Raw genomic sequence first — 10462 nt, 5'->3', positions numbered from 1 at the left:
TCCAGTCAGAACACCAGTATACAGATGTAAATTCATTAAGTTTGTTCATTCATGAACTTGGGGGTATGAAACACTGCCAAGTACCATCATTTACACTCAAAGCTGCCGTTACACAGAGCTGCTGTTACAGAGAGCTCCGACTACAATTTTGCAGGTTTGACTTTCAAAAGATACATAGTAAGTAGTACTTGGCAGTGTTTCACATTTGAACATTGGCAGAGAAAGAAATAAAAACAGTCTCAGAACCAGAAAACAAATCAAAACGTTTATTAACGACTCTACAACATGAAGTGTAATGTAACTGTGAGGTCTAAAGACTACAAGGTTTTCAGGGAGATACTCTCTCACAGGCAGAAGGGCTTGTGTGCACACAGTCAGGTCTACTGTGTGAGGAGTCAGACGTGTCCAAATATGAACTCGTCGGGGTGAAGCGAGCCAACAGATCTGTTTACCGGAACAATCTGGAATGGGTACGAGCTGCAGGTGTTTAGATGGTGGATGCAAATATAAATAATCACATGGGAGATATTGGGGAAAAATTGAAGTTATTTCAGTAATGAAAGGATAACTGAACTTTAGGAAGGCTGCACTGCAACAATTGGCAGCTCTTTGGATAAAACAGGCGGTTACTGAATCCAAAAATGTCACAAATGTCATAGATCTTTCATTTGTAAGGTATCGGTGACTGGGAAGGAGATCTGGCTGGACAGTCAGAGGGAGAAGAGCACAGAGCAGGAGGTCTGTTGGGAAATGGTGCCTGCAGAAGCATGTCCAGGATCATACACACACGAGAGATGGAGGTCCTGGGTTTAGACCATGTTTAAGTCTGTGTGCGTGTATGTATATGAGCATGTGTGTACATGTATGATCATCACATGCAAACTGCATGTGACATACAAACCATGAATCAGTTTGTGTGATTGTGTATGTTCGAGAGATTGTGTATGCAAGTGTGTGTACACATAACTGTGTATCTGCTAATGTCTATATACAGTGTGTGTGTGTGTGTTGGTGTGTGTTTGTAAAGCCAGGGACGAGAGGACAGGCTCAAGTGGAATTTATCAGTTCTCAAGGAAAGCCACGTAGTCAGTGAGTCTAGCCAGCTGCTGCTCATTTGGAACCAGAGAAACAGGAGGAGGATCTGTTGAAAGGAGAGAGACAGAGAGAACCAGAGAGAGAGGGGGGGGGGGGGAGAGGGAGAGAGAAGGATGAACAAGAGTGAGAGGGGGATTCCTCCCAAATACATTTTGTCTTTCTTGAAGCATCCCTCTTGGAGAATGAAGCGCTTTGCTCTAAAACACAGCACTATAGAAGCCCTGCCTTCTGCTTGTCAACTCCTCACTCCCCCATTAGTCTCCCCCTCCCCCTCCCTTCCTCCCCCTCCCCTCCTCCCCTCCCCTCCTCCCCCTCCCGGCCACAACACAGCGCTCTTTCTCTCTGTAATCATCATGTTAAGACTGTGGTGTGGTCCCTCAGGGACCAGACGTGTGCGGGCCCAGACGTGTGCGGGCCCAGACGTATGCGGGCCCAGAACAGAGGGAGATGCTGACTACGGTAACTGCTTAATCTGGTGCAGTGAGACAAGACCCGTACAGGTTACAGTATTCTCGTTCATGATCTGGATGTAAAGTGAGTGCTGGACTGAAAATAGCCAGGATGAGGAGGCGAGGCCCGGACTGTCACACGTGTGTGGCACATGCTGGCTCCGGTGATGGTCCACTGATTAGAGAGACACGGGCAGGCTGCTGCACAGGCCAGACAAGGCTGCAGCTGACTGAACGAATAAATAAACATGAACCTTCAACAGCCACCCACTGGGCTTGGAGATATCAGGAGGAGAGGAAGGAGGGGGGGGTGATGAGAGATTGAATGCAGCGAAAGAGGGAGAGAGAGAGAGGGTGGGCGGTGGAAGTACTGTGTACAGAGAAGAAAGGATGCAAGAAGGGTAGGGAGAGAGGGAGAGAGGGAGAGAGAGAGGGAGGGAGGGAGGGAGGGAGAGAGAGAGAGAGAGAGAGGGAGGGAGAGAGGGAGGGAGAGAGAGAAGGAAAGGATGACGAAGGGAAATTAGATGAAGTGGGATGAAACATGAGAACAGAAGGTTTAAAGAGGGTAGAGCCAAGAGAGATAGGGAGGGAGAGAGAGAGAAAGGGAGGGAGAGAGAGGGAGGGGGAGAGGGAGGGATAGAGGGGGGGAGGAATGAAGAAGGTGGGGGTAGAAGGCAGGAGGGCAGATATGAAAAACCAAACACAGTGCAGATGGCTGGTGAGAGAACATGAGACAGTGTTGGACCTACTGGTACTCTGCCCATAACTGAGCGCCCATTTTCACTACGCCAAAGCCAATGATCAACTGGGGCACAGTTTAATTTAAGGCCCAGCGAAAGCATTAGGACTCATCTCTGTGCCAGAACACCTCTCCACAGTGGAGACAAACTGGTGTTTGCAGAGACTTACTCTGACTGGCAAAGATGGGCGAGCCAGTGAGGACTACAGAGCAGGAGACACAGAGAGACAGAGATTTGGGAAGGGAGAGGAGCAGGAGTTACAGCAGGAGTCTGAGAGGATTACAGACGACCCATAACTCAAATCCTTCTGTTGTGGCTTTATGGGAAAAACGAAACAGGAGCCTAGGAATGACTGTTGACCGATGGTGAAGAGAGCTCAGGAACAGTCCGTGATTGGCTGGTTCGAGGAGGGAGGGACAGAGGGGTTGACTGACCAGACATGAAGAACAACAGCTCCCCCTACCTGGCTTCTGGGGCATGACCATCCTGGTGGCTGGGTCAGCATGCCAGCCCTGGCTCACCACTCCTGGGGAGAAAGGAGGGGGAGAGAGACGGGGGAGGTGAGGAAGGGGGAACAGAGGGGGGAGGTGTGGAGTAGAGGGAGAGATGGGGGAGGTGAGGAGTAGAGGGAGAGATGGGGGAGGTGAGGAAGGGGGAACAGAGGGGGGAGGTGTGGAGTAGAGGGAGAGATGGGGGAGGTGAGGAAGGGGGAACAGAGGGGGGAGGTGTGGAGTAGAGGGAGAGATGGGGGAGGTGAGGAAGGGGGAACAGAGGGGGGAGGTGTGGAGTAGAGGGAGAGATGGGGGAGGTGAGGAAGGGGGAACAGAGGGGGGAGGTGTGGAGAAGAGGGAGAGATGGGGGAGGTGAGGAAGGGGGAACAGAGGGGGGAGGTGTGGAGTAGAGGGAGAGATGGGGGAGGTGAGGAAGGGGGAACAGAGGGGGGAGGTGTGGAGTAGAGGGAGAGATGGGGGAGGTGAGGAAGGGGGAACAGAGGGGGGAGGTGTGGAGTAGAGGGAGAGATGGGGGAGGTGAGGAAGGGGGAACAGAGGGGGGAGGTGTGGAGTAGAGGGAGAGATGGGGGAGGTGAGGAAGGGGGAACAGAGGGGGGAGGTGTGGAGTAGAGGGAGAGATGGGGGAGGTGAGGAAGGGGGAACAGAGGGGGGAGGTGTGGAGTAGAGGGAGAGATGGGGGAGGTGAGGAAGAGGGAACAGAGGGGGGAGGTGTGGAGTAGAGGGAGAGATGGGGGAGGTGAGGAGTAGAGGGAGAGAGGTGGAAGGGGCGGAGGAGAGGGAGAGAGATGGGGGAGGTGTGGAGTGGGGGGAGAGATGGGGGAGGTGAGGAGTAGAGGGAGAAAGGTGGAAGGGGGGGAGGAGGGAGAAAGAGGTGGGCGTTGGAAGAGAGATGGGGGCGTGGGAAGAGAGATGGGGGCGTGGGGAAGAGAGAACATCAGAGGAGAGAAGGAAATGAGAGCATGAACATTTGAAACAAAGAGCCAAACTGACTAAATTGTTGGCGTAAAATTATACTGCTTCAGAAACAGCCATATCCCCCTCTATAAAAACTTCTCAACCACGAAGCTACAACAACACTTTCTCATGCTGCCGAATCAATAAGTTCATCCGCACATCCGAGGGCTGCCAGTTTTACAAACGGCTTGCTGTGTTCCTCTCAGGACGGAGCAGCTTCGACCCACCTTTCACTGCTTCCTCCACAGAGTAACCCACGAAGGCTGCCAGGTCCTCTGCTGTAATGGAGGTGTATGCCTGGGCCACCAGACCATAAGCCCTCTGACGGCTGCTCTCTGGGGAACACACGGACACGCCCAAAAAGCTCAAGTACAAATGTTAAAGGTGTAAAACGCTTCATACAAATCCTTTAATAGATCCTACAAAACATTTTCTGCCACTGAAAGTAAATTGTTATTATTACAGAGATAATAAGATAAAAGTATTGTTGGGTAGCAAATTCCAGGAACTGTACCCACACCTACCCAACCCTAGTAGCCACACAGCTGACAGTAATCCAGACATACCTTGTGTAGGGGATCTGTTTGTTTGTCTAACAGATGCCACGTAAAGTTGGACATGGCTTGAGGTCATGACCTACCTCGCTTTATCACCTAGCAACAGTCTGTTTGTACCAACAATCAAAGCCCATCTGAAGCAGCAGCTTCAACAGCAACAGCGTTGCGGACGCAAACAATAACAAGCAGGATGAGAGGAGGCAGCTGCGAGGCTAGGTAGCGTCCTGGCTGCTTCCTGTTTGCTGAGGTACAACCCTTCACAACGGAATCAGAGACCAAAGTCCCATTTAGTGTCAAGTGATTTTCTTGTAGGGGAGGGAAAAATTGCATATTGTTATCAGGCTGGTGAATTTGTAGTCATTCTGTCAGTGTCAAATCCACACATGTAGCCAAGCCAACGTACAATTCTATGTACAAACCGTCAGTCATATTTCCCTTTGAGAATGCTTCAAGGAGATTAGCTTAGCAACAATCTGTACAAAAACTGTAAAGTTTTGCCTTCACCATTGTGTGAAGCCTGTCACCTCAAGGGGATTTCTGTAACAGGTTCCTGGTGGCAGCTGGGATATTTATACCCTAACGCCCTGCCGGACGAGCCGTCCAGAGATGACTCATGGTGGCCGGCCCGTCTGCATGCCTCCCCTACAGCTACCCAGCCTGACAGGGCCTGCTGAGCAAGGAGGTCTGCCACAGCGGAGGAGGGTGGTGGTGTTGGGGCAGGAGAGGGAGGTGGTGTTGGGGTAGGAGAGGGGGGTGGTGTTGGGGCAGGAGAGGGAGGTGGTGTTGGGGCAGGAGAGGGGGGTGGTAGGGGCAGGAGAGGGGGTGGTGTTGGGGCAGGAGAGGGAGGTGGTGTTGGGGCAGGAGAGGGGGGTGGTAGGGGCAGGAGAGGGGGGTGGTAGGGGCAGGAGAGGGGGGTGGTGTTGGGGCAGGAGAGGGAGGTGGTGTTGGGGCAGGAGAGGGAGGTGGTGTTGGGGCAGGAGAGGGGGGTGGTAGGGGCAGGAGAGGGGGGTGGTAGGGGCAGGAGAGGGGGGTGGTGTTGGGGCAGGAGAGGGGGGTGGTGTTGGGGCAGGAGAGGGAGGGAGGTGGTGTTGGGGCAGGAGAGGGGGGTGGTAGGGGCAGGAGAGGGGGGTGGTAGGGGCAGGAGAGGGGGGGGGGGGGTGTTGGGGCAGGAGAGGGAGGTGGTAGGGGCAGGAGAGGGGGGTGGTGGGGGCAGGAGAGGGGGGTGGTAGGGGCAGGAGAGGGGGGTGGTAGGGGCAGGAGAGGGGGGTGGTAGGGGCAGGAGAAACAGGACTCCACCTGCCCTTCACTAAGTCTATTCCAGGGCTTCTATCTCTTCTCACCCTCTCACCTTTTATAAATAGGCACTGCTCTTCACCAGCAGGCAGGCTGGAGAGGACTTTGGCAAGGGCGTTTTTGTTTGCTGGTGTGTGCAAAGTCAGTGAAAAAAAACATTTTTGGATTACTTTTGAGTACCAGTTTGGTCTCAAAACTTCTAATCAACTATTTTGCAGATTTTAACGTGTTTTTATGAATAGGAATAAACACGAGGCAAATTTAGTTTTTTTTGTCATTTGAGATGACTTTATTTCAGCTTCCAATGAAGACATTGATCTGTTAATTATCTCACCAGTTAAGTGCACACAATGATTAAAACACTGATACATTCATAAACATTCTAGTAATGTAGATGTCTGTGAAATCAATAAAAACCACTATTTCAATTTTCTTAGAGCGTAAACAAAGTTGTGGTAACCTATAGTGAGTATATTACAAGTATCATTACAAATCTGATTTACAAATAGAAAAGTATAAAAAAAATGTTTTACAAAAATGTTTGAGTACAAAAAAAATCTAGACTGTGCACTCAGAATCAGGGTAAGTCATTACACCTAACCCCTCTCTCTCCCTTTTTGAGAGAGATCAAAACATCCTTCCTCAGAAACCTCCGCGAAAAACATTGCAACTAGAGTCCCTGCCATTACACAAGAGGTTTAAAAACCTCTAAATATTTTCGAAATGTCAAGTTTGCAGCGATTTCAAACATCTCTACTCCTCCTCTTCCCCCTCAGCGTCTTCAAACTCCTCCTCGTCAACAATTCCAAAGTCCATCTTGGACAGGATCGCCTCGACATGTTCTGTGGCCAGCGTGAAGTGTTCCATCTTCTCAAAGCCTGGCTCGGGCCTCTCCTCTCCCAGGGAACTCTTGGCCGCATCCTTGGTCTGCGTGATGAGGCCCTTGGAAGCCAGCAGGAACTCCGCGGCGCTGCTCTGCTCCAACGCCCTCACCGCCGAATCGGTCAACTCGGACCCCGCTTGCAGCCTCTCGCCGTAGCGCTGAGCCAGCGCCCTTAGAGCTGCCACCTTCTCATCCTGCTCCTTGCCGATCTGCTCCAGCAAAACAGCCTTGCGTTCTTCCAGCACGGCGTACAGAAGGTCAAAACGCTCACCCAGGCCCTGCTTAGCCCGCTGGGCGTTGTCTTGCACGGCGCGGCAGGTTTCTTCCATCTGGTTCAGCAGGGCCTGCAGGCGACCGTTGCTGGCTACCAGGGTGTCGATAGCGTTGCTGAGCTCGCCCTTCTGAGCCTGATAGACGCTGGCCAGCGGCGATACCTCGCAGTCCTTGTGCTGGCCGAAGACCTTGCACATGGAGCAGGTAGGCGTCTGGCAGGTCACACAGTAGATGTTGATCTTCTCGTCTTCGTGCTCCTGGCACATGGGTTCGTTGGAGTCTTTGGGCTTCAGAGGGGTCTCAGAGGTCCCGCCGCCGGATCCTCCACTGCCCTCCTGCTGCTGCTTGTAGATGTCGATGATGTTCTCCACCAGCAGGTTCCTCTGCAGCCCGTGGACGCCGTGGCGATCCAGGACCACCTCGAAGCGGCAGGTGGGGCAGCGGAAGACCCCGCCGGAGAAGCGATAGGGGTTGCGGGAGTCGTACAGGTCGCTGGCGCAGCCGCGACAGAGGTTGTGTTGACAGGGGAGGATGACCACGGGTTTAGTGAACATGTCCAGGCATATGGGGCAGCTCAGCTGCTTCTCTAAACTCTCCATGGGGCTGGGTGGACGCACCACCGAGCCAGTCCTTTGTACGTCCATCTTGGGAAAGCTTGAAGCTTGGATAACTTATTTCTGGCCTCTTAGGCAGACTGAGTGGCTCCCGAGAGACTTGAGACTTTGTTCTTGAAAAAGGTCCAAGGCAATCAAAAGCTATTGACGAGCCTCTTGTCTTTAGCGGTTGGTGTTCCAGAGTCGAGTGGTGACGATGTTTGTTCTGAACAGAACCTAGATCCAGCCTGGACTTATATACCGCCCTCTCAAAACCAGTGACACATGATCCCAACGACCAACCCTGGGACTGCATTCCTCTTCGCTTGTCGGCCCGGGGTCTTTTCGGAGAAAACGGCCCCCACCCGCCGGCTGCTGCATGTGTCACATGTCGCACGGGGAGTAATGTCCCTTCCTGCAGAGGTGGAGGCCTGAGAGGGCTGGTATATCGAGCACGGATAAACACATCCCATGTGACATACCCTGGGGCAGTCACACCTGAGAGTGTTCTCCTTATGGGTAAACAACTTTGCCCGTGTTTACTTCCTGGTTTTCCAGGATTCTCAAAACGATACACACCGAGTGTTCTTGACTAAACAGTTTTTGTTTGGGACATATCTGATATCGATGGAGGCTCTATCAATCTTGGGTTTATAGGAGCTATTGAAACATGTTCTTGACATGTTATATATATATATATATATATTTTTTTTTTATTCCTTAATTGGTATTCAACCATTATTAATAAAATAAATAAATAAAACAACAATAAAATCCGATGCGTCATATTGTGCTTCATCCAGACGTTCTTCTGTATCCAATTATTAAAAATGTGTAGAATATTGCTTGATTTGATTGCGTCATGGTGTTTATTTGTATAACCGAGGTCATGCAAATGTCTCAAACGGGAAACATGTGGCAGTGTGTGCGACGTTCAAAAAAACAACTCTGAACACGAGAGACTATTCTTAGCATCTACCGACTGGACTGACATCATGTTCGAGGATGAGATGGAGAAGGGGCTACACGTGTTGGATGCTTGCAAGCCTTGGAGCGATCTGGAAATGTGAAATAATAATGTCTGACTGTGGAAACAAGTCTGCTAACCAAACTAAAGACTTTGAAATTTAGGCAATATTTCTTTCTTTATAGTGAAGATATTAATTTACTTTCATTTTTTTTTCTCCCCGATTCAACATCCCATGTTCAACTGTAGTTTGAGATTCAACTGTAGTTTGTAGTATTTGTACATTTGGAAGCTAATTTGTCGTTCACAATAATTACAGTAATATTTGTTTAATGGATGTTGCTTTAACCTTTTATATAATCTGGAACATGTGTTGATCCTAAATAATAAAAGTATTCAAAATGGTTGCCAAACTGATGTAATAATCTGGCTGTATATTTGTTTACCCCAAACTGCCTTATAACTTTGAGAGGTATAGAACAACATGTAAGTGGCGCCCCCTATTGATCACTCTCTGTGCTACAATGCCTCCCGAAATAACTTGACAACTGTCCGGCTGTTTGGAACTGAAAACCTTTTACTACATGCTTGAAGGGATAGTATCATTTGTGTGTCAAAAGTGTGCAATTGGACTCATGCACAGGCATACAATTTGTGTACTTGTTTAATGCTTGTGTGTATAGTTTGTGTACAGTTTATAATGTATAGAGTATGTGTGAAGTCTGGGTATAGTTTGCATGGTTTCCCGCAGCACTTTTCAGTCAAGGCGGCCGTCTAAGCAACACATACCTGCTGCCTTAACTACGTAGTCGGGGGAGAAAAAAAGCGATATCCGCCATTGTCCTGTTTTCTCCCTTCCATTCCAAACCGTGACCAATGCCTGTCTCCCTTCTCTGCAGAACGCATTAGTGTATCGCACAAACTAGCCCCCGCACCAACACCACCACTTCAACTAACACATTTTCTGCGGGAAACCCTGATTTGAGTGTATAGAAGATGTTGAGTGAAGTCTTGATATAGATAAAGTGTGTAGATGATGTGTATAGTTTATGTGTACAGTTTACAGTGTATAAAGTATGTGTGAAGTCTGGGTATAGATGAATTGTGTAGATAATGTGTGTAGTTCATGTAGTTGCTCCAGGTACCTCTGAGAGCCTCCATTACTGGTTGGATGTTCTCTGACCACTGATACGCAGCGATGGAAGTGTAGATTCCTGGGAAGTCCCGCTGCCAAATACGCTGCCCCACTGCCCACACAGCGGTCAGCTCTGGATTAGCCTGGTAGAGACAATATCAGTTTACAGGAGTGTACACACAGGAAGACTGGGGTACAGGATAACTGGGTAAGCACACATTGCAACCAGTACAATTATGTTAGTTACCACGTGACAGGGGAGGAATTTTGTCAAATTTACAATTTCAGTGCCAGTGATTTTAGTGCCACGTTCACAAATATAAGATTAAATTCTGCATGATCATCCACTATCTCATGATACATTTAGTTTTGACAGCGATTGTTCCCAAATCCCCACTCACCGATTTAATAGCTTGTGGAATCCGCTTCCAAAGATACCTCGCATTGTTCCTGTTCAAACAGAAAGAAAAACGGTGTTTAACCTTGTACACTACCGACACAATGCAAAACATCAAATCCTTTAATTGACATTACTCAACTGTCAAGCATTGGGATTTACTCACATGTCATTGTGTAGTAAATAGAGGGAAAGAAGCTGTGCATACACTTGAGGGGTTGCGATACCACCTGGAGCCTGGAAAATAAATACATAGCGACAGTGTTGGAACGTCAAAGCTAATCTATGTTAGCATTACTACTAGATTATATATGTGACTACATTTTTCAAGTTACACCAGGGACGGCTTTTAATGTTGAAAGCTGATGTATTTAACCCAGTGGCCTTATAGTTCACTTCCATCTAAATAAAGCACAAATATAGTTTGACTAGAGTTTTGTGGCTTTTTAAAAGCGAGCTGTCATTAGTGGTTGATTTCCTCTACGCCAGCTAGACTTATAATTACCCATGCAAATAAGGCCAGTTCACTGCATTTAAGAATATGAACAGCTACAGCAAGCCTATATCATATAGAACTCTTGAAACGCAAAAGGGAGCTCGCACACTGACAAGTG

General features: G+C 49.2%; 2 protein-coding genes across 3 annotated transcripts; both read right to left on the bottom strand.

The window, feature by feature from the left end:
• Nucleotides 1-252: 252 nt before the first annotated feature.
• On the bottom strand, nucleotides 253-10133 carry cops8 (COP9 signalosome subunit 8; the record flags this gene model as incomplete). The annotated part of the gene is made up of 6 exons (XM_047047354.1): nucleotides 253-1141; nucleotides 2748-2810; nucleotides 3978-4085; nucleotides 9462-9594; nucleotides 9853-9901; nucleotides 10015-10133. Coding segments are annotated over 6 exons (552 nt in total), but the record flags the coding sequence as incomplete, so codon positions are not given.
• Nucleotides 5860-7780, bottom strand: trim63b (tripartite motif containing 63b). Of its 2 annotated transcripts, XM_047047233.1 has the most exons (2): nucleotides 7201-7780; nucleotides 5860-7137 (listed from the first exon to the last, which is right to left on the bottom strand). In XM_047047233.1, the coding sequence occupies exons 1-2, from the start codon at nucleotides 7398-7400 to the stop codon at nucleotides 6354-6356; spliced, it is 984 nt and encodes a 327-aa protein (XP_046903189.1). In that variant the 5' UTR covers nucleotides 7401-7780; the 3' UTR covers nucleotides 5860-6353. The 2 variants fall into 2 exon arrangements, with proteins under 2 accessions (XP_046903189.1, XP_046903188.1); XM_047047232.1 differs by having other exon boundaries at nucleotides 5860-7778.
• Nucleotides 10134-10462: the final 329 nt, after the last annotated feature.

Source organism: Hypomesus transpacificus, chromosome 23, assembly GCF_021917145.1.
Source record: "Hypomesus transpacificus isolate Combined female chromosome 23, fHypTra1, whole genome shotgun sequence".
NCBI classification, from domain to species: Eukaryota; Metazoa; Chordata; class Actinopteri; order Osmeriformes; family Osmeridae; genus Hypomesus; species Hypomesus transpacificus.
This window is presented reverse-complemented; position numbering and strand designations above follow the sequence as displayed.